The 27,944-nt window shown below is 40.5% G+C and overlaps 1 protein-coding gene across 1 annotated transcript in view; it reads right to left on the reverse strand.

Moving 5' to 3' along the window:
* LOC147620143 (homeobox protein knotted-1-like 7) overlaps positions 1 to 27,944 on the reverse strand; it is a 47,878-nt gene that overhangs the window by 11,308 nt on the left and 8,626 nt on the right. Inside the window, exons 3-5 of the mRNA XM_086772592.1 lie at positions 4,544 to 4,664; positions 4,154 to 4,338; positions 3,926 to 4,057 (exon numbers count right to left, since the gene is read on the reverse strand). Of these exons, the coding sequence (XP_086628718.1) occupies positions 3,926 to 4,057; positions 4,154 to 4,338; positions 4,544 to 4,664 (438 nt within the window). The remainder of the gene's footprint in view (positions 1 to 3,925; positions 4,058 to 4,153; positions 4,339 to 4,543; positions 4,665 to 27,944) is intronic.

Below are 27,944 nucleotides of genomic sequence, written 5' to 3' on the forward strand. Positions count from 1 at the left end.
GTTTAGATAGTCAAACCAGCTTGTAATACAGAGATGTGTTCCCTTGGAGCTATGCAAATTTGAAAGGAGTCCCTCCAAAAGTCTACTAGCACACAATTCCTTTAGTGGAAATAGAGATGTGTTCCCTTGGAGCTATGAAAATTTGAAAGGAGTCCCTCCAAAAGTTGACTAGCACACAATTCCTTTAGTGGATGGTGCTAGGTTAGTAAAACAAAGACCGTACATATACAATGAGACCTACACCAAGGTAATCAAAGATGAAGTCCATAGAATTATTAATGTGGGCTTTATTTGTGAGACTCAGCACATAGATTGGGTGTCACCGATTGGGTGTGTCACCAGACTTGATTGTGCCTAAGAAGAATGGTAAGATCTACGTGTGTGTTAACTTGAAAAAAGTAAATGCAGCCAAACGGTAAGAGATCATTACACACTACTATACACTGAACATGTGCTTTTAAGAGTGGCATGAAAAGGAAACTAAAACTTCTTATGGATTTTCTAGATACAACCAAGTATCCATTAACCCAAAGAACCAGCATCATAAGATAGCATTTGCTATAGAATGGGGACCCATTAGCCTAGCTAAAAGCATGCAAGTGCGATACATCATTGTGGCTATATGTGACCAAGTGGGCTAAGTTTAAGACCATAGTAAAAGCAAATGTAGGATTGACCGCCAAGTTCATTTAGAAGTACATTATCACTAGATTTGGCTGTGATTTGGAGATAATTATAGCAACCAAGGGACCAATTTCTTAAGTGATGTGGTGGAGTTTCTCTTAGAAGAATCAATGGTAGTACACCATAAGTTGTTCCCATACTATCCACAAACTGACAGGCTAAAATCATGAACAATTCCTTATGCATTGTGCTTTACAAATACAATTAAAGCATCGAGGAAGGATTGGGCAAAAGCTCTCATCCACTTTATGGGCTTACAAAATTGCCTATGAAAGCTCAATTGGGACTAAACTATAGTATTTGAACTTGATGCTATACTCGTGGTTGAATTTATGATCCCAACCTTTGCGGGTGGCAAAGAAAATGAAATGGATGGGCAATGAGTTATTCGAATTACTCGTAGAGCTTGAGAAACTTGACTAAGCAAGGCTACACTCAGTATAGTGGGCATGTATTCCAAAAAGAGAGAGAAGAAAAATGTGGATCGATGTCAATATAAAAAACAAGAGATTCAATTAAGGGAACGTAGTCCTACTTTATAACATTAAGGAAAATAAAAGGAAATTGAAGTTGAGAGGGATGGTTCCTTTCAAGATCTATGAACTCACGACTAGAGGGTCAGCCCACCTAGAAACCCTTGATGGAGACCAAATGGAAGGATTCCTCAATGAGAGTAAACTTAGAAACTACTATGGGCTATTGTCTTATGAGAAACTTCAAGCCATTCACAAGGCTGAAGAAAGAGGAAACAGGAGGTCGAGATGAACAGACGAGCCTAACAGGAAGCTAAAGCCTGTGCAAAAATATAAAAGCAAAGGAGCTGAAATGCGTAATGATCATGATGAGGAAGAGGTCAAACCTGCAAGGCTTTGCCTAGAGTCCTCGTAAATAAACATAAATAAACCATAGCTAGACTTTCTTCATTAAATTTAAGATCGTGATAGAACTTAATGTTATATGAGACTTGCATCACACTAGGGAAACCTGCCCTTGTTGATCTGACTGAGGCTTTGATACAAATAGTCTCATTTCTTTATAATGACTGTAAAGGAATGTTAAAGCTTAAGATTCACATCAATTGTTACTCCTAATCTTATTGTTACGACCAAGGTTCTAATACAAATAATCTCAAGTCTTTATAAATAATGAATGCAAGCTTCGAAAGAAAATCCAAGAACTAATCTCTTCTTTAACTTTGTGTGAAATCCTAGCTTCTCTACCTGCTGCTGAACCCTCTAATGAGCATAGTGGAAAGACTATACTCCCGTCACAAGAAGGCCCAAGGACAATCAAAGCCTCTATCTTAACTTGGGTGGAAGCCAAAATTATTAAAATGATGAAAAATTCCTTAGCTCGAGTAACAATGCTAAAGACACCGTTGCTTAAAGCAAATCAACTAGGCATAACAATATGAAAGAAAAAAAGAATGACATTAGGTATGCAACCAACTCAAAAGTCAAGTTTTCGGAGGCCAAGATGCACCAGTGGCATAAGAGTTCAAAAGCCAAGTCACCAAGGGCCAAAATGAGCCTAAGGAATAAGGGTCAAGAGTCAGGTTGTAAAAGGCCAAAATGTTCCTGATTCTAAAAAGGTTCACATCATTTATACACATAAACACAATTGATATTTCACAAAAGTTGCTTGTGCTGGAGAAACAAGCCTATGCGGCATGCGGTAGGCATAAGAGTCAAGTCCAATTGAGTCATGAGAGTAGTGACGGAGAAAAGTTCTTAATATAAACAAAAGGTGCAGTACAAACATTTTTAGTGAACCTCACAACCAAAAGCCCAAGACCCTCTGCTCACAACTTTGCTTACATCATATGCATGTCTAGAACATTATTTTAAAAGCATTTAGGTATCACACCTAAATGCTATTGACATAAGCATTAGGCACTCTTCTATCCTTTGATCTCCTAGGCACTTGTAAGATGCCACATCACTCATGCACTGAATACACAAGCTACAAGTCCTCAATATCGAAAGCTTGTGGACCCCCATTGAGTATCTTATACACATGACAAAACTACATTGAGCATGACTAGGGTACTAACATTACATGGTATGGCATTAGGCACAAAAAGTTATTGAGACTCACGCACCAACAGTTGAAAAATTCCAAAAGCTTCTTCTTGGATCGAAATGATTCAACTCTCAAAACAATTCTACTTCATGAATTGCTTATCCAACTCTAGGATCACTAGCTTTAAGGATTGTCCAAAGTTTGGAATCGTCATCATGGATTGATGATCCTACTTTGATGATTTTTACCACGAGGACTATAACTGATGTGCACCACCTCAAACTGTTGGGTGGTGAGCTCCAAAGCTTGATAAACCGATCCAAAAGATGGGCTTCTTACTTTCCACTTCCCTTTTATTTGTATGTAGATTAGGTGTGGATCACCAAATATATTTAATTTTTTTAAGTTCTAAATTCTTGGCTTTCTCCAGAACAAAGATAAGAGCTTGATATTATGCTTGGTTACAACTTGTAGAGGAATTTGAAGCTCCAAAAGTGAAGCTAAGAGACATGTAAGAACTCTATACCCAAGCATACCCTTTATTCTTTGATCTAGAATAGGCCCCATCAAAGTGCAAGGACCATTTACTCATTATGATAGTGATATTCCCAAGTGACATTAAATTCCAGAATGGGGAGGATGAATGGTCTAGGAGATTACATTACTTCAGCTTACCAAAATATGGTAGTGAATATTGAAGTTAGCATGAATGTGTGTGTGCATATTGCAAGCCTTAAGTTGGGCCTCTACTTTAATTCACAAATTCATTGCACTAATAGTCTCTGTCATCCTCTTCCTTTGAGTCGAAATTACATGAACAATTCTTATTTTATTTTATGATTGAGTATATTCACAAGTGAGTACTTATTGTATTTGCAAGTCATGTGCATGGAGTATTTATTAATGTGTATGTTGACAAGTCACGTGCATGGAGCATTTATTAATGAGTATATTTGCAAGTCATGTGCATGAAGTAGTTATCAAATATTTTTGTGGATAAAAACCAATGGAGAATAATCTACTACGTTTAACTATATGGTAGAACATCATATGTGGAACCCAACAGTGCCTACATGGTAGTTGGGTTAGATTAAACACAAGATTATTTAGATTATAAGGTAATCCTAAGGAATTAATGCAAGATTAAGCAATCTAGGCTGTGTAAGTGTGGAGACATGGACCTGCAAGAGCTCCTTGATGTTATTATGAAGTGACATACCGTGGGATAAGGCCATTTGGAATGAGCATTCCACCATTTCTTAAGAATGGCAGTGGTTTCAGTGGGTAGCTTGCCAGCTCGCCGTTTCCTGAGAATCTCCTCTCTAACATCTGCGATCCTGTTCTTGTAACCCTAGAAAGAGATTAACAGAAGACGAACATGGTTATGGGGGTAAGAGAGGTGGATGGCAAGGTGTGAAATCAAGGGGGACAGACTGTGTAGTCTTGCCTGCTTCAATTCCGACTTAAGCTCTAATCGAACTCTTTCCATGAGTGAACGCTCTGACTCTGAGGGAATAAGTGGCCCAAGCCCCAGACTATCAATCCCCTCCAGAAAGTCTATATCATGGCAACCCATCTTCTCTTCTTCATCATCAGACATGGTTGCACCACTGCCTTCTCCTGGCGAGATTCCTGAAAGCAAGGTTTAATCATTCAAATGTCTGTGTGTGTGTGTGTGTGTGTCTGTGTGTGTAAGTGTGTGTGTGTGTGTGTTGCTTATAGTTTCACCTGTGTGTCTGTGTCTGTGTAAGTGTATGTCTGTGTGTGTGTGTGTGTGTGTGTGTGTGTGTGTGTGTGTGTGTGTCTCTGTGTCTGTGTGTGTTGCTTTTCGTTTCACCTGTTAGATTAATGAATGCCTTCTCAATCTCCCAGCATGACACCACTGCGTCCATGGCTTGAACACGTACATGTTCTTGTAATTGCTCTTTAAAGGAATGTAAGAGCACCCCGTAACTCGCCTGGCATTGTGAAGACGAAGCAGTATTATTAATTATTTTGAATAGTTTCTTAGGTTTTTTATTTTTTTTATTTTTTAAATAAAGAAGGGTGTTTTTCTTTTTTGAAAAGAAACTATTCAAAACTGTTTGAGAATGAATAAGTAATGTCTCAAGTCTGGTAATCCAGCACATGCTTGATTTCTGGTGGATCTTCAAAAAGTGGAATTTCTTTGAAAAATGCTTCTAAAATATCGATTTCATTGTTTTTTTGACATTTACTTCAATTTTTATCTGTTAAAAAAAAGTTCAAAAACGGGTAAAATGCGCATCAAAAATCAAGCTTGACCCAACATAACATCACTGCACGTAATACTTTCCCATACTGAAATTTTAAAATACACATTAAATAAAGCTACAAATCAAGTTACTTTATGAGTCACATAGATGAGTCAAATAAACACACTAAATAAAGCTACAAATCAAGTTACTTTATGAGTCAAACTTTACACACACACATAGATGGGTTATCTACTCTATTCATTCTTTTTTTTTTTCAAAAAAAAGGCAGATGAATTATAGAAAAGGGATCCAAGGTTACATTGGCCACGTGTTGGCTGGTGATTCAGTCGGCCAAGTGGCACGCACCGTACATGTGATAGCATGTGCTAACGCGTGTGAGGGGAGAAAAATAGTGGCTGCATGATCTGAATCCTTGCGATGGCGTCTTTGCATGGCGAGCCCTCCAACCTGGAGCCTGTTCATTCTACGGCCTTGCTGGTGATGAGAAGCCTCTCACCTCTCCTCCTTCCACTTGCGGAACGATCTCCTCTCCCTTCTTTCTCTGGTCTGCCTTGCCGCCGGCTCCTTCTCTCAACTCCGGTCGACGGGTGAGGCTTGCAGGGGAGCATCATCTTTCTGTTGGCGTCACTTCCTCCTTGTCTCTTCCAGCACGGAAAGTTCTGGCTCTGCCCCTGCTTCTCCACTCGTCGGGGGGAGGATGGTGCTGGTATTTTTATCTGTTTTGCAGGCTCCCTCAACGGGCCGCTGGGCGATAGTCCTTCTGTGATGTTTCTTTTCCTTTCTTAATGATGAGTCCAGATGGCAGTGCCCTCTGGCAGAAGAAGGGGGCTAGCTCTGGGGGGGCATGAAGTTTCCTCTCCCTTTTGGCTGGTTGCCTACGATCCATTTGTAGGAGCCCTCATGGGGCCCTTGATCTTTCATCTTGGATCACCAGGATGCCTTCCTCTCACGGTTAACGGTTGAGATAATTCAGGAATCCTCTGCTCTGATTCTTTTCCCTTCCTTGCAGGTGCAACAGAAGAGGTAGCTGAGGCTGGTACAGGACTCTTCTTGATTTGGGGCTCTGCAATCAATGGCTATGGCATATCTGCGGCCCTGCGGTCTTGGTCTGACCTGAGAAGATCTGCCGGTTTGAGTGCGTCTCTCCAGATTTCCTGGTGGGCAGGCCAGCGGTGCCTCTCTGTAACCGCAGGTCACTTTGCCCTAGCTGCTTTTTCAGCTTCTCTTGGTTGATTCTTAATGCCTGCATGTCTGATGTATCTCCTCTTCTCCTGTGGGGGGGAGAGATAGGTTTGTTTACTGCATCCTTCTGATAGCTTCTATTAATGCTCTGTCTTTTGAGAGGATTAGAAGGATCTTGCCTTTGGTTTTTTCAAGTAGTTCCAATGTGTAATCTGATTTTCTCTTTTGTAGTTTAATCAACAGCCTCTTCTCTAGCTTGAATAGGGCTTGTGTCTGGTTGTTCCAGTATCTGATGCATGTTGTGGTTAAGCAAACAGCTAGAGGAGGGCCCTTGATTTCAGGGTTATCAAAAGTGGCAGCTAGCCTCTGAAGCCATGCATGCCATAGGTACTCGCACCTTATTGCATTCCACAGAGATGTAGAGCATCCTATGTTTTCTCCTAGAATTGTATTCTTCCAGTTTACATCTTTCCCCCATCTAAGAATAACTGCATGTAACTCTTTGTAGGAATCTGAGATGTGTTTGCAGTGTATAAAAATGTGTAGATCATCCTCAGGAAGGCCACATCTAGAACATTGGTCTGTGGCAATGTTGAAATTGGCTGCTTTGCTCTGAGTCCAGATGGCTCTGTATGCAATCAACCATGTGAGACAAGATTTCTTAGGATCTATGTGTGGACTCCACAACTCCTTGAGGCAGCTGTACCATCTTTTCCTGTCCCAGGCTATGTTCCATCTGCGGTTCAGAGTAACCTGAATAGGGGGGGACTTTTCGAGAAAAGGAATGGGTAGGAGGGGTTTATTCTTTAACCAGCGAAGGGCCAGGATGTTGAAGTTGGGGGGTCTGCTGATTCTCCAGATTTCCTGGGTATTCCATTGGAATGTTCTGCTTTGTATTAGGTCTAGCTCTGGGGTTCTGCAGTCGTATTTGGCTACCAGCTCTGCTCTTGTGAGCCAAGTATCGGTGTAGGGGTTATAGATATCTGACCAAGTTGCAAGTCCTTTTCTGTGCAAATTAAGGGCTATTTTCTCTTCTTCTGGTTCTAGTAGAGGATGAGGGAGAATAGACCACCAGCAGGAGTCGGCGGCTATTAATCCTTCTGATTTCTTGTCATTGAGATTGATAGACAATAAACCTTTAGATCTGAACCAGGCTTTCCAGATTGAAGTAACTAGATGACTCCCTTTAGGGGTAATGGGGTGTTTGGATGCTACTATGGTGGTAATGGGTAGATTTAGCCATTTATTGTGTCCGGTGATTGTAAATCTGGGGAGGTCTTTGACCAGGAGCTGAGCCCAGTCTTCAGTTGGATTCTCCAAAGCTCTGATTATCCATTTAGCAGCCATTCTGTCAGCAAGCAGACGAATGTCTATAATCCCCAGTCCTCCCTTGGCTTTGGGGACCGTGCAGATATCCCATTTAACTTTAGGTCTGCTTTTGTTCCATGGGTCACCTCCCCAAAGGTAGTTTCTGCATAGCTTGGTGAATTCATTGAGATCAGCATCAGGAGGCCTCCAGCAACTGAGGAAGTAGATCGTAGAGGGGATGATAAAGTGGTTGAGGACCATAATTCTACCTGCTAGAGAAAGTTGCTTCCTTTTCCATCTCAGTAGCTTACTTTCTATTTTTTCCATTACCCACTGCCATCTTTGCTTCATTGACACCCTGAAACCCATGGGGATTCCAAGAAGCCTGAAAATTTTCCCATCTTAGATGCTATGACATCCTGTTTCCATGAGCCACGAGGGGGGGGGGGGGTACAATGAGAGTTTTGATACCTGTTTTATTGTGATTGACTTTGGATCCTGAGGCCTCACAGTAGGTTTGGAGACAGCTCCAGAGTACCTTGATATTCTCCTCTTCATTTGCTATGAGGCTATTGGTGTCATCCGCGAACATCTGTGTGCACATTTGCTCTCCGTTAGGAAGTTTGATGCCCACTAGTTCTCCTTTGATTATCTTGTCCTTTATCAGCCAATTGAGCCCATCTGCAGCTATGGCATAGAGGAGGGGGGCTAGAGGGCATCCTTGTCTAATACTTTTTTCAAGAGGGAAAGGGTCTGACAGCTCTCCATTGAGAATAATTTTGGCTTTGGCATTCCCAAAAAGAGTCAGCACCATATGGGCGAACTGGGGTCCCAAACCCATATCTCTTAGGGATTGGAATTAGGGATTGGAGGATGTAGTCCCACTGGATTCTGTCGTATGCTTTCTCAAAGTCGATCTTGATGAAGAGGAAATCCTGGCTGGATTTTTCTGCATAGTCGAAACCTTCCCAAAGGGCGATTATGGAGTCCAGGATGTAACGACCTTTGATGAATCCTTTTTGTTCCCTTGAAATCCAGTGTTTCATGTGTTTACTCAGTCTAATGGCTAGCGCTTTGGCTAAAATTTTGTAAACACTGTTAAGCATAGTGAGAGGTCTCCAGTTTCCCATGATCTCCTTGGGGTCTTTTTTATGGATCAACTTGATGAGACCTTCATTGATTTGTGTTGGCAGTGCTCCATATTTCAGTGATTCATGCCATACTTTGAGGATGGGGCCTATTAGCACCTCACAAAAGGATTGAAAAAACTCGGCAGGGAGACCATCCTCACCTGGGCTCTTGTTAGGTTTGAGGGAAAAGATGACCTCTTTGAGTTCCTCCTGAGTGATATCTTCCTCTAGGGAAGCAGCTATGTTGGTTGGGACTGTTATAGGTCTGACTTGTTTGATTGCTTCCATTGCGGCTGCCTTGGTTGGGGAGGGGGGACCTTCTTCCTGGAAGATGTTGCTGTAGTACTCAGTGATCAACTTTTTGTTCTCAGATTGGTTCAAAGCCAGGGTTCCCTCCTTATTTAAAAGCAGGGGGATATGCTCTTGCCTTTGTTTGACCTTGAGAGTTTTAAACATTTCTTGGCTTGGTCTGTCTGCTTTTCCTGTCCACCATTCCCTGGTAAATAGCTTAGTGTGTTGCAGAGCTATTTCTTCTTCTCTTTTGATCCTGGCTCTGATCTGGTTGGTATTGGTTGGGTTACCAGAGGCCTCTTGATGTTGCAGTTGCATTTGGAGCTTTTTGAGTCTGCTGTATCTATGGGCTGAAACCTCTTTTCTGACCTGCCTGAGCAGGTTTTGGGTAGACTTGACGGCGAGGTTCCAAGCTTTGGCCGGAGAGAGGTTATTGTTGAAGAAGGATTCCCAGATGAGTTTGACTTCTTCTTGAACTAATGGCAGTTTAAAAAGGGCTGGATCTGTGTGAAACCAGCAAGCTTTGTGTCTATGATCCTGGTTGTCCATTGTAGTATGACAGGGTAATGGTCTGAGATGCATGTGGTTATGTCTACAACACATTCGCATCTGTTGTATTTGGAAAAGATTTCACCACTTGCGTATGCTCTGTCTAACCTGGCTTTTCTGACAAGGTCGCCTGAAGAGTAGTTCTGCCATGAAAAACTTCCTTCTTGACCCAGATCTTGCAAATTGAACTTATGTTTTACCTTTTCCCAAGCTTGTTTCTCTGATCCAGCCAGGGCTAAACCTTTGGATTTGAATCTGTCTTTGAGGGTTTCTACCATGTTGTAGTCCCCCATTATCAGCAATGGTGCTCTTAGTCTAAGCAGGGATTTCCAGGTCCTGGTCCTCAGTTTCTGAGGGCCGTGGGCATACACACCTACAAAGGAGAAGTTGTTCATGTGGAGTACTATCCACTGGTTGTTGATGTCTATTTGAAAGTCTTTAAGATCCTGGATGCTATCATAATGGATGCCTACTGCCAGGCCCCCGGCTCCATGAGGATGTAGTGAGTGTACCCAAAAGTGTTCAGGGGAGATGGTGTGAAGCCTTCTGTTCAGTTTTCCTCTCCTGACGTCTTAATCTCCACTAAGGAGATGAAGTCCAGATGTCCTTTTGTTTTGATCCATTGTTTTACTAACTGTGCTTTCTTAGAGTCTGAGAGGCCTTTGATGTTGAAGCTTGCAGCTTTCATTATCTTTTATTTGGGGGTTTGTGGGGTCCTCCTTTCGAGATTGACTGAGGGGTGGAGCCCAAGTGTGCTCTGCCTCTCTTGAGTTCTTTGCTTATCTCCATGTCATTGGGGTTTCCGGTTGGTGGAATGGGGTTCTTTTCAGTGGCTGATGTGACTGTTGTGTCCATGTCAGCAGCATCCAGATTGTCGATTTCCTTGTCTAGCCTCAGCTTGTTGATGGGGGTATTTTCAATAGTGTCATTTTCTTCTTCCGCATCCCCTGGATGTGGAACAGCTGCAAGAACAGAGTATCTGTTTGGTTTGACTAGTGGGTGGGGGGGCTTGGGCTTGGTGGCTGGTTTCCTTCTATTGACTTGAACGAATTCAGAATCTTTTATGGCTCCGAAAGACTGCGGGGGACCGAGTAGTATCGGGTTGGCATGACTAGGGTTGAAGGGGGGGTCTTTTTCAGCTACTTGGGGGAGGATGATCTGTGGGTTTTTTATGGGACAATTTCTGATGAGATGCCCCTGTTTACCTCAATGAAAGCATGAGTTGGGAAGGTGCTTATAGAGGATAGTCTGTGAATGAGAGAACTCACCACATCCTATTTCTATCTTGTCTGGGAGGGGGAGGGAAAGGTCTAGCTCGACTAGGACTTGGGGGTGCCACACTGGGTTGTAGTCCGAAAAGGCTTTGGTTCCTAGAATTTGACCTAAGGGGGCTAAGATAGCTTTGATCCAGGGGTTTAAGTGGATGGGGAGATTAGGGAGCTCTGGATACATTGAGGATTTGGGACCGTCTGGATTGAAGTCCTTAGACCACCTCATGAAGCAGAAGGGTATGTGTCTAAACATCCATTGGCCCGAATTGATGACCTTCATTGCCATGCTTGGTTCTTTGAATAAAAAGAGGTAGTATCCTTTGGGTAGGGCTTGTGTAAGAGTCACCTCTATTCCAAGAGGGGACCAGCTTTCTCTTATCCAGGCTCTCATAGCTTCCTTAGATGGTCTCGGCCCAAAGAGGAGGCCCACCAAGCATCTTTCTGTATAATCTTCTACTTTGCTCCTTACCTGTTCTATTGGTAGGTTCACATGAACAGTGATGGTTGCGTTATTACCTCGGTCGGTGAAGTTGGCTGTCTCTTTCGGAGGGACTATTTCTGCTACTGCCGGTTCTTTTGCTGACGATCTGGGAGCCTCTTTGTACTGTTCCTTGTTCTTCATGTTTAAGAGTTGAGCTTTGGCTTCTTTTAATTCCTGTAACAGTCTTGAGTTTTCGTCCATTACTGCTTCCATGATAGTCTCTCCACTCCACGATTTTTCAGGGATGGGGTTCCACGGGGTTGGGGGGGGGGGGGGGGGGCTAGCTGAGAGGTTGAAGGAGAAGCTATGTTGAAGTGATTGCTGAGCATTGGACTTACTTTTGCAGGTGATACTGAAACGGTCTGAAGTCTAATCAGGGACGGACTCCTCCGCTCAGTGCCCATGCACTTGGGAGGGCATCCGCCCGCAGAGAAGGAGAGCCTGCGCTACAGATTGAAAGGGTGGGAAACAGAGGGAGACACAGAGCTACCTAATCAAGTTTTTCTCTACTCTATTCATTCTATTATTTATTAGTGGCACATTAATTAATGCCCGATTAATACGGGCATTCATTAATATAACTATAACGTAACCTTATTGTAAAGGTTACATTATTGTTCAGCCCATCGAAGGCTCATTATAGGGGAAATCCTGCAGCTCTCCCTAGACTCCTCCATTGTGCCCTCCTTTGCCTTAGCCATGAGAGGGGAGCAGTGAGAACAGAGATCTACCCCCTCCCTCCGCACAATGGTAACACCAACATCTCTCCCCTTGACCCTCCCTCACCTCCTCCATTACAATGCAAGCTAAGATCGACTATAGATAAATCCCCAGCCCCCTCCCTTATCTCACTAGCTACGGTAAGTTGGGTGGTTTTGTCTTCTAGTAGACCCCATGGACAATTTTTGGTACAACCAAAAGTTAGCACCACATAGATATAGGAAAGAACGTCTTCTAGTAAACCCCATCGACACTAAGTTTTGGTACAACCAAAAGTTAGCAGACACGTTTGTTTATTAGCAGACACGTTTGTTAGATATGGGAAAGAATGTCTACATATTCAAAATAGTCTACAACATTGCAGTGATGTGAGCCAAGTGATAAGTGTAAGATTGTGCTGTAGCCCAGGACTTGAGTTGGATTCTCTTGCACAACACTTAGCTTCTCAACACCTAGCTTCATACACATTCTTACACATGCTAGTCCCCTCATACATTTTTAAACCCAACACTTAATAAAATTTCAAGGTGTAAGGTAGGGGTGTAAGCCATTTTATATGTGCAATGTACATCTGCAAATATCACATGCTCCTGATATTCCTCTAAATTTTTGACAATTCTATGGAACTCACTAAAGATAATTGTAGAAGCTTGGGATCTTCTAGACACCCTCTCTAAGATGGTGATTTGCCAATTAATGTCCATCCCTAATTATCGACAAAACAGAGAGAGAGAGAGAGAGAGAGAGAGAGAGAGAGAGAGAGAGAGAGAGAGAGAGAGAGAGAGAGAGAGAGAGAACTAGTATTGCACACAGGTAACCACATGATGGGTAGCATTAAAAAATCTATATAAATTGACATAAAAAAATGGCCAGTGCCATTTTCTCCACACCAGTTCACCAATTAGCTCATTAGATAGAGCAACTCATTTACTACCCCCACCTCCCTATTGCTATTTAGCTCGCTTCAAATAATCACCCACATAAAAATGAGAAAAAGATGTTTTCCTTTGACCACAAAGTGCAAACACCCACCTTCCTACTATGTAGTCACCTAGTAGGCACCCATACATAAATGAGTTAAAGGTGTTTTCCTTTGATCAAGTGTTCACAAGTGCCTCACATGCACGTCAAACCCTCTCTCTCTCTCTCTCTCTCTCTCTCTCTCTCTCTCTCTCTCTCTCTTTGTGCACTCACACACTCTCTCAAAAAATTCTCACCAAAAGTTACACCTCTATCTTCCTCACACAAAGATAGACATAAAGATAAGAAAAATTCTCTCAAAGTAATCTTTCACAACTCTTTCTTTCTCTAGTGGGCCACTCAATAAAGAAAAAAGCAACAAACCTAGAGAGCTCTCAAAAAGGCTCACAAAAAAGCTCCACCAAAAGCCTTACACTCTAGAAAGAGTTCCCAAGGAAGGGGGATCGACCAAAATCTCACCTAGAGACTCTCAAAGCAACTGAACAAATCCAAACTCATACTCTAAGAAAAACTCGATGCTCAATGAGATAAGCATGACATCGCAAGTCAACCATGCTAAAAAGTGATAATGAAGAATTAATCTCACTCAAACAAGTTTGCAAAGGAACAATTGAGAGTCATGAGAATGAAGAAATAATCGCACTTAAAATACTTTAGCAATAAACACAATGTGATGAGATTGACTCTCACAATGTAATTGAGATTGACTCTCAATTATCAACATGAGATCATATTAAGTTCTTGATCAAATGAAAAAAAAGAACATGTATATAATTATCCTAAATGAAAAACAAGTACATGTATATAATTGTCCTAAAAGATCTTCAAAAGAATCTCTTCACCTCCTTGCATTAAATAATTATGTGCCACCCTGCATGCCCTATTACCATCCTCAATCTTCCCTCTGTATTCTTCTCATGGTATTAGAGTGCCAATTTTCATAACAAGAGCTCAAAAGGCAAGTAAGAGGCAAGCAAAAGAAGTCGTGTGTGAGGTAAGGATAATTCCATCTCTTTCCTTTTGATTCAGAAGCAAATCTCTGTAGGTAGTTATAGTCAAGATAACAGTAATAGGCATAGCAAAAGAGGGCATTGCAATATCTTGAGGAGCCTTTTTTAGTGGAATCAAAAGCATAATATATACTGTGTAAAAGGCCCAAAGGGCTTTGCCCAGTGTCACTTTGGCCATCCAAGGTCATTTTGGCCCCTGTTTTTCAAAGACACTCTACAAAAGTGTCGATTAGGTAGTGATAGTTTTTAGTTGTGCAGTGTTTCTATGTATGTTTTGCATAGAGTATTATGCAAAATGGTTAATTTGAAGTGCATAAATAGATTTTGGGATTTGCAAATGTATTCTAATGTGTTTAGTTCATAACGGTCAATTTAAAATTCCTACATAGATTTTTGGAATCTACAAATGCACGACAGATTTATGTTGATGCAAATTAGTTAACATAAAGTGGCTACATAGCAGGTTTACACAATATCATTGGTACATGTGTATGTATTTGTTTGACATATTATTCGGTATTATAGGATTACTTTGAGTTCATAAGTTATTGCAAGCTATGTTTGGTCTATAGAATACCATATTTAATGTAGGTGAAAGTTACTGTATATGCAATAATGTCTATAGTGTGAGTGAGAAGCTAGAAAAGAATGAATTCCAAGCATGGAAGTTCAGGACGACAAACTTCCTCATGAGAAAAGGATATTGGGAGTTAATTATAGGTTATGTGAAAAGGAGCTCAAGCTTTTAGAAGAAAATCCCACTCCACACAATAGGTACATGACTTTAAGGCATGGTATGAGAGGGCCACCAAGGTTATGTATTGGCTCTCTATTAGTGTGTTTGATTCTAATATATCAAGAGATACATAATATGTAAAGGAAAAATATATGTAACAAGGTTACTCATTGAAGGTTAAAGGCTTGCCGATATGCTTTCGTCTATATTGGAGCACCTTGACTTGGTCTTTGTCACTTTGAATGGGCTTGGAAAAGATTATGATCAGTTTTGGATGTCTATATAAACTTGGGAACGTTTTCGAAAATTTTAGGGCCTTATAGCACTTCTAATTAGTGAGAGGAGATGAATGTTGGGAGGAAATCATTCTTTGAAGCCTTCAACTTTGACATAGGTAGAGGTAGAGTATCTCTTTACCTAGAGGTCAAGGTGTAGGTTGATATGGAAACAAGAATCATGGACAACAACAACATGATTCACAATCACAAACATGTGGAAGAGTCCACTCTAGAGGTAGGGGGAGCCAGAGAGGGGCCAAGGTGAATGGCAAATAAATTAGAGTTAAAATAGCATAGAGTTTTACTACTGTGTGACAAACAAGGGAATGCTATAAAAACAAAATGTCACAAAAAGTGGAAAGTTGCCCTATGCATCTTCAAGTAAAACAATCTAAAGATAGATGTGAGAAGCTATATATGTTGCTAAAGATAGATGTAAGAAGCTATATATGTTGCTTCTCACATCTAAAGATAGATGTGAGAAGCTATATATGTTGCTAAAGATAGAAGTAAGCAACTATTTGTGATGGAACATATAAGCTTAGTTCCAAGGGAATGTTATAAAAAAAAATGACTCAAAAAGTGGAAAGTTACCCTATGCATCTTCAAGTAAAACAAGCTAAAGATAGAAGTAAGAAGTTATATATGATGCTGAAGATTAAAGTGAGCATCTATTTATGCTTAGTTCCACGACCCCGCAGATGCATCAAATTCAAGTGATGCCATGGCATATTGATTGTGGTGTATCTAGCTAGATTTTAAAGAATTAGGGCATTTGGAAAAACGAAGTTATGTAGAAACAAGTGACGATATAGTGCATCCTATTGTGCATGTTAGGAAAGTCCCTTTATCTATGCAAGATGGAAAAATTAAGTATCTTTGTTGATGCGCTACATGTGTTGAACATAAAAAAGAACCTTGTTTTTGTTCGGCAAATGATTGAGCACAGTCTGCAAACAACAAGTGAGGTTTAACCCTCATGGATGTTATATTGAAGATTAATAACCAATGTCACGTGGTTGTAAAGGAAAATAGAGTTGGTAGAATGTTTACATCGGATGTAAGCATGCTTGAAGTGAAGGTTACAATGTTGGTACACGTGTGATTACAGACATTGATATTTGGCATAAATGCATTATTAGAAATGTCAATATTCATTGGACTCAAGAATATGGAGGCCCAAAGTATCAGTCCTTTAGCAAGCAAATCTCTTTAGTAGTCAGTTTGTCCAACAAATTAACTCCTATTATTGGTCCAACACTATGTTGGCCGCTAACCAGCCTGTTTGGTCGCCGCCTAGGTTACCGCCCAAACTGTCCCGTTGTGGTTGGCAACAAACTATTATGGTTTGAGATTTATTGCTTTGTAACAACCTTGTTAATGGGTTCTTGCAAATGGGTAGTACCCAAATGGATGTAAGCAGCAAAGGGGGATTATTCCCGTATGTGGATTAGAGGATAAGGAACTGAAGGGATAGTTGAGTGAAGAGTTCATGACATGAGCTTTTGCCAATGTATTGTATTGTATTGTATTAGCTGAGTTCAAGGTAATATCAAAGAATGTCACATGGGTTGGTTTCTAACTTGTCTTTATTCTGCTATGCATAGCTCTGTCTATTCTAACATCTATTCCATGTTAAGTGTATTCCTGTCTTTATTCTGCTATGCATAGCTCTGTCTATTCTAACATCTATTCTATGTTAAGTGTATTCCTGTCTAGATGTGAACTCCTATTCGGAATCATGACAGACCTAGGAACTAAACTACTTGCAGTGATGATTAATTCCACAAGCTTACGCAGATAGGTAGCTCAACGTGCCAACGTTGGCTTATCACATTGGCCACACTTACATTATTCGCCGCTCTTCAGACCATGTAAGTGTCGACGGGTCTTGACCAAACATCGACACTTTTGGTGATCCTATTGGGGAATGGTACGCTAGGAAGGGAAGTAGGAAGGTAGAGACTAATTCTAAGGTAGAGGATACTTCTAAGGTTAGTTCTGCACAACAAGTCTGAATAAAAAGGGGAGTAGGAAGATAGAGGCTACTTCTACGCAGCAAGTCCAAATAAAAAAGCTAGTCAGGGTAGATCAAGAGAGGAAGTGCACACGTACTTGTGTCGCATATGTTATAATGAGGGAGTCATAGGAGTGTAATGGTGGATAGTGCATGGAGAATGAAGAAATCTCAAATAAAGTAATGTGGTACTGTCGTAAACAGTCCAAAGCTAGGGAGCGAAGGGCAACTTCATCGTCCAAGAAGACTTTCGGAAGGGATTCTGCACCAGAGCAAGAACTGTAGAATCAGGAACCTCTGAGAAATTAAGAGGGAGAGAACCAGGAGCTTCAAAACTTAAGGCAAGAAGATCAAGAAGAAGAAGAACCGGTAGCTGTGGGAAGGATGTCTCTCAAATACCCAAAGTTCAAGGGCAAGAATGAGGAGGATCTAGATGCTCACATCTTCACCTTCGAGACCATATTCTTGGCCACCCAGGCTCCATTGCTGAAAAGACAGAGTATTTTGCGTGACAAATCTTGGTGGCAAGGCCACCAATCAGAACACGCAATATGGTCTAGATCACTTCCAAACATTTGAAGAATTGAAGAAAGCTTAAGATTCAGGAGAGACAAGACCATCACAGAAGTACTAGAGAGGCTGCAGTGGTTGACTCAGAAGAAGAGGCCAACAGAGGATTATGTAACATAATTTTGCTGGTGTGTCAGGATCAGCCTAACAAACCTGCTCTAGCCACACTAAGTTAGTGGTTTGTGAGCGGACTGAGAGAAAAGCTCTAGACGGTGGTGGCCTTGTATGATTTGGAGACCCTCACCTTTGAACAAGTGGTGGTGGGAGCAAGCAGAGCTGAGGGGATCTTAAAGCATACAAGCAAAGTACCCAAGAAGAAAAAGAAGGACAAAGAAAGAAGGAGGAAAAAACTTCCGAGTCGGATTCTTGAGAAGACACCTCATGATCAAATTCCAGTCAGGAGTTGGATGCCAAAGAGTGAAATCCACGGAAGGAAAAAGGAAGGAAGCAAGTAGTGGATGTTCAAGAAGAATTGAAGGATGCCTTAGCCAAGCTTTCCGGATGACACCCAGGATTAGGACTAAGACCAGACATCTAGTGCACGAAGTGTAATAACTAGGGTCATACAAAGGAAGAGTGACAGATGAAAAGCACATAGCAGACATGCGCTATTTACAGAAAGAGCAACCACACAATTGACACATGTTTTTACAACACTCAAAACAGGAAATGATGTCCATGTGTCCATAGTGCTCTATATTTTTTATACTACATTATATATACAAAAAACAACTTTAAAAGAGAATTATTTCAATTATGATCGACGTTGTGATGTTAGCTAGTTTATTTTTGAAGAGGATGAGATTAATAAAGAGAAAGAGGAATTGGAAAGACGATATAGAGATTACTTTAATAATTTTGAGAGACTTGCATCTGACCACCAACCATAGAGCAATTGTAGATTGAGCAATGCTAGGTAAGCTTGTAACTTTGACGTTTTTGCTCGATTAAACAGTGGTGTTGAACCAAGAGTTCAAATATGTGCTTTCTTAGACATCGTCTTGTCTTGTCCATCCTGTGTATTGGGTGGTTGCAAGATCAGGGTACCCAGTTTTGTCCACTCAGGCACCCTGTAAACAGTAAAAAAACAAGAATTTGTTTACCTTTATTGGCTAATCTCTCCTAGCTAACGAAGTAATTTCCTTTCAAGTTCTGTTGTTGGAACATCATATGTAAAGTTGGGAATATAATTGCATAATCTGATTAAACATTGGATAATCAAAAGTCCTCATTTCCTTAGGTATACAAAGTCAGTGTATATAGCCTGTCCCAAATTTGGACTGATTCCATAAAATGCTAATATATTTTACATATAAACTCATATGAGATTCCCACTTTGGACCTTAGATCTTCACATAATATAGAGTTTAACTTGATTTTTTGAGAAAATTTTAAGCTATTTGTCTATTTTCTTTAAATATTTCAAGGTCTTTAAAGTGTTATATATGTGCCACTTTTTGTACCCACAATAACTACCACTTAAAATGCTCAATCTTGTAGATCAAAAGAGTGGTAGATAGTGAGACATTAATAGAATGTGGTGGTTAGTCAAAATTGCAAATCCAATGTTTGGATTTTTAATTATCTCTTTTCCAAAATTCTTCCAGGCTATCAGAAGGCCTGCAAATATTAATAATCTAATTATTAAAATTATATTTTTGATGTAAATTATCTAAAATCTATAGAGACTAGTGTACTTATAATGGTGCATCTATGGAAAAAAAATTTGGATCACGCTAAGTATGGAAATATCATTTTTTATCATTTCATTATATTTTTTATTAATTTTGATTAATTAGGCCAATTTATATTAATTTAAGTTATATTGGGTTTATTTGAGTGTATGTGTATTTTCTATTGGTTTCTTGATCTCATTTGAAGTACCTTGGCCCCTCACCTCTTGCTATCCTCTCCACTCCAAATCTATAATAAGCAAGGGTTGGTTTTTGTGTATTTTTTTATGTTTTTAGTTTCTTATTTTTTTAATACTTCTTCTATGCTTTTTGTGTAGGGTTGCCTTTAAGCATCTCCCTCCCTCTTTTTATTCTCCACAGAGCCATGATAAGAGAGGTAATGGACTTGCTTTTGTAATTTAGAAAAATAAGCTATTATCTTTTTTTTTTTTCTATTTTAGCGATTCTTGTGTGCTTTTTTGTTTTTTTTGCAGGTTAGATCTTACAAATAGGGTATCTTTACTTTTATCTTTTCACAAATCTACGACCAACAAAGAAGTAAGACTACTTTTTTTTTCTATTTATGTTTTATTTGTAAAGTAATATCATGCTTTGGGTTTTGGCTTTTTTGTAGGCTTTGTTCTCTATTCAATCCGCTTCCAAACTGTGGGGTCTCTACCCCCCTCCACGGTCCCCATGCCGACGGCGGAAGCGGCGTCGGCCTCCTGCGCGGGGTGGGGATCCACACTCGGGGCCTCGCCCACACGGATGTCTGGGACGAGAGGGCGGTCCCTCCGAGACCGACGGGCCTGGAAGACTCCTCTCGCTCGAAAGGCACGGGCGATTCCGCCATGGGAAAAATCTTCTAACGGGGGAATTACTCTAACGAGTCAAAGTTTTAACTAGTTAAACTAGTTACTCTAACGAGTCAAAGTCTTAACTAGTTAAACTGATCTGACCGAACCTAAAGTCACATAGTCAAATCAAGAAGAGACTTGCACTTGGTCCATGGATTCACTGTTTTTTTCCTCATTTATGAGGCACAGCCGCCGCTGATCCCCTCCCACAGAACAAGGTCTTCTCAGGATTTAAACTAATTAATGTAACTAATCGTATCTAGTTGTTTCTCAGGAATCCTCCGGCCCATGGGTTAGCCAACCACCTGACCATTGTATTGGTGGGATTTCTTTATAAAGATTTGGTTGTGTTTTTGCCCGGGTACCAAGGAAAAGAGTTCCCAGGCCCCCTAGCCGCGATTCATGCAAAAATTAAGGTAGGCATACCATGTACATACCCAATATGAAATTACCATTTATAACAGATTCGACTGGCTTTAAGACAATCCTTCAATAAAAATCATAATATTTTTGATCATCATTTTCTAAAATTTCGAGTCCATTATATTACAATAATATCCTCTGGACTCTCCGTTGAAGACCAGTTGGCCAACCAACAGCGAGATCCAGTATCAAAATTTGGTTCCCACAAATATTTTCTTTAGTCCATCTGAAATCTTCCTCGACGTACGCATGGGTGTCCTAGCAACCGCAAGCCTGTGCATCCCCTGGTCAGAACCCTCTAGGATCCTCCTTAGGTGTCTTAGCACTTCACCAACACCATCAATAGGAACTACAAGAGGCAAGGCCACAAAGAGAGGCAAACCTGATAGGAATTGATACAATAGTGAATATGATAAAAGTGGACCAATGGGTAGGAAAACAACAAGAAAAGCCACCAGTAGGATGACTCACAAGGACCTATCAAGACAGTGACAAGCAAGAATTCTGAGTTGAAACAGAGGCAGAAGCCAGAATAGTGGGCAGGTTAGCAAAGGGTCCGAGAGCAAAGGGCCAAAATTGAAGGCTGCCTTGGCCAAGCTTGCTGGAGGACACATAGGGTTTGGATTAAGACCAGACATCTAGTGCACGAAGTGTAATAACCAAGGTCATACAAAGGAAGAGTGCCAGATGAAAAGCATGCAGCAAACATGTTCTATTTGTGGAAAGAGAAACCACACAACTGACATGTGTTTTTACAACACTCGAAACAAGCCATCCGCAAGTGGTGGAAAGTAAACAACGTCAACCGCCACACCAGCAATAGGTCCCAAAGAGCAGTTAACCAAGTCGCCACACTGGGACTTAAAACAACAGACCATATATGGAAGAGGAGGTGGAAGATTTAGACAAAGGAGAGTCGGGCTGATATGCTTATATTGTAGTGCCCTAGGGAAAAGACAAAATGACTATTGCATATTATAACATTATTAGTAGGAACTGCAAGAGGCAAGACCACAAAGACAGGCAAACCTAGCAAGAACTAATCATTAGGGGAAGGTTGAGGTCTATAGGGGCCCTTTAAGATGCCATGTGATTAAAAGGTTATTAAGGAAAAGAGCCAATCATGTGATTCCATGTATACAAAAATGTTGGGTGATTAAAGGTGGTCAAAAGATTCTCTAGAAGATGCCTTTTTGTACTTTTCATTTCCAAAAAGTGGGGGAGGGGAGAAGTTTTTGAAATTTTGGACGTCCATAACTTCTACATATGAGCTCAAAATTTGTCGGAGATTACAGATCCAGAATCTAGTCGTTGAGCTCTTTCCATAGATATGTCACATGATATAGTTTTGCTCGCTCGATTTCAAATTCAATTTTGACGAGAAACTTTGAAATTCAAACTTCTAGCTGTTTGAAGAACAAGAAGGTATCTAAAGTCAAAGAAACTTAACATTTTAACAAAAAGTCATTAAAATCATAATATGGCAGCTTAAAGGGCCCCTATAGACCTCAACCTTCCCCTAATGTATAGCAGTGAATATGGTAAAAGTGAATAAATGGGTAGGAAAAACAACAAGAAAATCAACCACTAGGATGGCTGCCACAAGATTGCAAGGACTTGTCAAGACAGTGATAGGCAAGAATTTTGAGTCAAAACATAGGTAGGAGCCAGAACAGTAGGCATGGCAGAAGGGTTTGAGAGCAAATCACCTAGTTGGTTCAAAGTGCACAAGGAATAGTGCGAACAATGTAGGAAAGCCCACTCCTAAAAGTGAGCATGCTCTCACAAATCCGAACAAGACAAGTCTTGTTAAGAAGAGGGAAGAAATTGCAATAGGCAAGAAGCCACTATGTTGTGAGAAGACGATGAAGAAAGGATGCCGAAGTGCTAACTAGAGTCCATTACAGCCCAGAGTAGTGGAAGTGTCCCATGAAAGGAAACAAAAAGAAATATGAAGCAAGTCCGGATAGGAAAATTGACAAGGGAAGGTTAAGAAAAAGAAAGAGAAGCAAAGCAAGAAGAATGTACAGAGGCCAGCGCATGTGCACTGAGAAGGAGAGGAGCAGAAACCCCATGAAGGAATATGACCTATGGGAGGATCTCAGCAAGATGAAGTTGACCATCACATTGGACCAAATGCTGAATTTTATTCCCAATTACAGGCAAAAGATGCTCTAAGGCCATAGTGCCAAGTGAAAGATTGGCACAGATACCCACACAGGAAACGTAAAATCTGGCCGTAGAGTGCAGGAATGTGGAAACAATCCAAGACTGACACATCTGTTCCGAAGGTGACCACCATAAAGATCAGAGGGGAAACAATATCAAGGGTAATTTTGGATGGAGGATCAGGAGTAAATATAATATCAGATAGCCTGGCCAAAAAGCGAGGAATCGTAGATATGCGGCCTGCTCCATTCAAGATCCGGATGACTGATCAGAGACGAGTCCAACCAGTTGAAATCATCAGGGGAGAACAAATCGAGCTGGCGGGATGCATGCTCACTGTTGTGTGTTCATAGTCCTAAAGATGACTGAGATAAGGGGTGAATATCCCATGCTGTTGGGAAAACTATGGCTCAGAAGTAGAAGAATCAAGCACAACTGGGATATGGATATGATTACAATCCGGAGGGGAAAAAAGAAGGTATGCATCTCAGTCACATAGGGAAAGACAGGTTAAATTTGGCCAGTCGACCGTTGCATGTAGAAGGCCTAAATTACTTAGAAGGGGTAGAAGATGATGAGGAAGAGTATATCTTGAAAGAAAATCTAGATCTATTGTCACTCTTTGAGGTGGACATTGAGTGGATTATATAGAGATATGATCCAGAAGTCCTGCTCGCTCATCTCAAAGTGCTCATGAATGAAGAAAGTACAACGGAAGATGAGGAAGACACTCAAGATAGGATAGAAGAAATGCATGCTGAGTAGGAGAATGCCATGGTTTCTCTCAAGTAGGAAGGAAACCCACTAAGGAGACAGAATATTAGGGTCCAAGAAGATGAGCTTGAGGAAGTAAACCTAGGAGATGATCAAGAACCCATAACAGTTAGAGTGAGCGAAAAATTGAATCAATAATTTAGAGGAACACTCCTGGAGGTGTTGAAATCCTACAAGGATGTGTTTGCATGGAACTAATTTGACATGAAAGAAATTGATCCTAGCTAGCACAAGATCAATCTAAAAGAGGATGTAATTCTTATCAGGTAGAGTAGGTATATAATGAATCCCAACTATGCCAAGTAGGTCAAAAAGGATATAGATAAGCTATTAAGAGTGGGGTTTATCCATCCAGTTGACATAGCTGAATGGCTATCACCCATAGTAGTCATTGTCCCAAAAAAGAACAAGAAGCTCAGAGTCTGTATAGATTGCTATAAACTGAATGCCGCCACCATATCACCATTCATAGATTCTCTACTAGATGCAATAAGCAGGACATGAGACATACTCATTTCTAGATGGGTGTAGTGGGTACAACCAAGTGCAGATGGCTCCGGAGAATAAGGAGAAAACATCCTTTGTAACAGAACGGGAGGCTTTTGCCTCCAATGTGAAGACTTCTGGGTTAAAGAATGCTCCAGCCCCACATTCTAGAGGATGGTTCAAGAAATATTCTATAAACATTTAACCACCTTCATGAGGGTCTTTGTGGATGATTTCATTGTGTTTGGAAAAAAAGAAGACCACATAAATCACCTTATGATGTGCTAGAGAAGTGTAGAACATTGAGCCTCAATCTAGCCAAGTATACCTTTTTTGGCACCCGAGGAGATCTCTATTGGGTCACATAGTGTCTATAGAAGTACTGGAAGAGTAGATTTAGCTAAGATCGAGAATATTATAAAACTATAGCCGCCCTAAGAATGCCAAGGAACTTGCTAGGTTCTTGGGGTTGATCAAATGGCATAGCAGATTCATGAGGTTCTTGTGGGAGTGAACGTGGCAATACCCCTGTACAGTTTGACCATGAAAGATATAGAATATGTCTGGTCAAGATCATGTGCCAAGAGACATTCAGGGATCTGAAGCAGATATTGTCATCGTTGGCACCGATTCTTCAACAACCAAGTTTTGATCTGGTGTTCCATGTATTCATGGATGCTTCTAATTTTTCCATTGGAAGTGCTTTGATGTAGGAGTCACAAGAGTTTTGACCGGTCTACTATGCAAGCATAAGGCTGTTAAAGCTAGAAAGGAACTACTCCATCACATAAAAGGAATTATTGGGGATGATCTATTCAATTAAGAAGTTCAGGCGTTAATGTGTTTGAATTTCATGTGGACCACAAAGCACTCTTGTACTTAGTAAACAAACCAGACCTGGCAAGAAAATTAACCAGATGGATGCTACTGTTATAAGATTTCGAGTTCACTATCAAGAACACCCTAGGAAACAAACATGTAGTCTAGAATTGAGTCAAGAGAAAATCCAGATGGGGTGGAGGATGACTTCCCAGATGCTTAGCTCTTTATCACACAGAGAGAGACCCAACTAGTATGATGAGATGCAATTCCTCTCTGACTTGTCCTTTCTGGAGTATATGTCCAGAGTTTAGAGGAAAAAGCTGACTCTATGAAGCAAGTTGTTTATGATGGTGGTAGGTCAACCTTACAAGATGGGCATTGACTAGATCCTAAGAAGATGCATCCCCGAGCATGCACAACAGGCTTTGCTAGCAGAAGCACATCAAGGGACAAGTGAAGGGTACTTTTCTAGAGGGGTCACCAGACAAAAAGTGTTTCAAGGAGGATTATGGTGGCTGACGACATTATTGAAAGATGTACACAAGTTTGTAAAGGAGTGTGACATGTGCCAGAGTCCAGGGTAGTCAAGTAATGTAGACAAAATGCCTCACACCCCAATACTGCCACTTGAGCCATTCCAGAAATAGGGTCTGGACTTTGTAGGTCCATTCAAGCCAGCATCTTAGAGAATAGGGAACATATACATACTGGTGGCTTTACAGATTACTGCATGAAATGGTTAGAAGCTAAGGCTCTGAAATACTGTCAGGCATCGTCTCAGTAGCAAAGTTTCTGTGTACGAAACTATCACAACAAAATTCCGATGCCCAATAGAGATAGTCAAAAGTCACTAGTCCTTGAAGATACATTTGAAAATAGGGAAGACTCATCCAATCAAGATGGATGTTAGCTAGATCCTTCTATGGTAGATTGGGCATGCGTGAAATATCATCATACTGGTAGTTAGTATCTGGGTGATTCTATATTAAATACTAAAACAGGATAGTGTTATTGGTGTATGCATATTTGGGGCCATGATAGTTTTATTGGTATTATAGGTGATTCCATGTTACATATATTGAGCTAACTAGTGTTATTGGTGGTTATGCTTGTGCCTATTTTATATTGTCATGTTACATAATGAGCTAGTTTTATTGATATTATGGGTGATTCCATGTTACATATTGAGCTAGGTTTATTGGTATTGCGGGTGATCAATGTTACATACCGAGCTAGTTTTATTGGTATTGTGGGTTATTCCATGTTATATACTAAGACATACTTTTATTGGTATTATGGGTGATTCCATGTTGCCTATTGAGCTAGTGTTATTAGTGGTTATGCTTATGCCTATTTATCATGTTGGGATTGATTGTAGAGCAATAGGTGATGAGCACTACAACAGAGCTGACTACAGTGTCATGCTCAGATTGACTGTGAGGAGTTCAACTGATTGTATGTAACTAACGTAATTTCAATTGTTGAGTAATAGGTGATGAGTACTATGATGGAGCCGACTAGCAGAGTCGACTAGGGCATCATAGTACATAATTATCATTTGCAGTATCATGTATAGTTACTTTATTTATTTAGTCATGTTACAAGATTTTGTCATTAAGTTCGCCACCCATTTTATTACGTTATTATATTTTGTGCATAATGTGAGTGCAATTATTTATGGTGACAAGATTAGTTGCATGAGTTATGGATATTTTTGTAAAGGACAAGCCTAATTTTTATAAAAAAGCTAATTATGGTTTCTTGGGATAATTTGGAAAGAAATATAAGAAATTACCGCATGTGTGAAGAGCCACTCATGTCAAGGGGGGGATTTGCACCAATGCTTAGATTTTCTTCATGCTTTTAATATGTGCTTTCATATTCTTTGCCATGGTTTGATCTATTTTCACATGATCATTCAATTCTAGTTTGAAAGGTAAGTGAGTGGTAAGAGATTTCTCTTTATAACAAAATTTTATCTCTCTCTCTCTCTCTCTCTCAATATCTCTCTCTCTCTACCTCTAGAACACACACACACACACACACACACACATATAACTTTGATGTACCCCCTTGGTTAGGTGTTATTTTATTTTACTTTACTTTACTTTAATTTTAATTTTTAGCACACACACTCAAGAATGTGTGCATGCGCACACACACTTACAATCTTTCTCTTCAAATCACCCCCCAAAAGGACACAGTAGCTGTTATGGTGATGAGCACATGGGCACCCGATTGTTCCCAGTTTAGACATTGGATGGTGGTGTGGGGCTATATGGTTAGGAGATAGCTTATGCAGACTCGCCTTTACCAAGTAGGATTCATGCTGATATGGGCTAAGTGACTACATTAGTGAGTGTTGGACAACAAACTGAGGATACACTATTCTCGAGTTACAAGGCCCGTTTAAGGGTCCATACAATCTCAGATGTTGATTGTGGGAGAGATGTTTGAACTTGTGTGAGCAAGGGCCATGGTAAAACTACCAAAGTACCAAGCTTGTGAGTATAATGTTCCTCATCTTTGCAAGAGCTCATCACTCCTCAAGTGGTCCTCTTGCATGTGTTATCACACCATCGCTATCATTGTGGTATGGGTGTTAGGAATTGGTGAAGCAAGGCCTTGTGTGGTTGGCCTCATTCCATCTCACCTCCTAGACTTACAAGAACATGAGACTCAAGCAAGAAAAGAGACATGTGATGTAATTATGGATAGTTTTGCCTCCAAAACTCCAAGCATGGACATGCCTACATACGCTAGCATACTTTTGCAAGAAAGAGATAGTAACACTCAATCTATTGCAAAAAAATGGGAACATTATTACAACATGAGAAAAGTTAATTTATATACTTCATAAGTTCTTTTTCACAAGGCCACTTAGGAGTGAGAGACTTGAGGGTCCCCATTTCTCTAGTTCTATGTATTTAGCGACATATGATCCTTATAAGTGCAAATTGTTCTCATGAGGTTATGGGGAAACTTGCAAAACCACTAACTCAAGCTGTTGTGCTCAAGAGCCTCTCTTGTGGTCTTGGAATCTTGTTCCTAAAATGGTCCTATCATCCTCATTATCACATTGAGGTAGCTCCTCACCATCATCATAAAAAATCACCCTCATTATCACATTAAGGTAGCTCCTCACCCTCATTATCACATTGAGGTAGCTCCTCACCATCACTGTAAAAAATCATGATGCCCAAGATATATATTTTTTCAAAGGATGTTAGAACTTAGTAAAGATATTTTGATTGATGGCATAAGAGGGTCATC

Source organism: Cibotium barometz, chromosome 32 (genome assembly GCF_041138505.1).
Source record: "Cibotium barometz isolate CiBa-2024 chromosome 32, ASM4113850v1, whole genome shotgun sequence".
Classification (NCBI taxonomy): domain Eukaryota; kingdom Viridiplantae; phylum Streptophyta; class Polypodiopsida; order Cyatheales; family Cibotiaceae; genus Cibotium; species Cibotium barometz.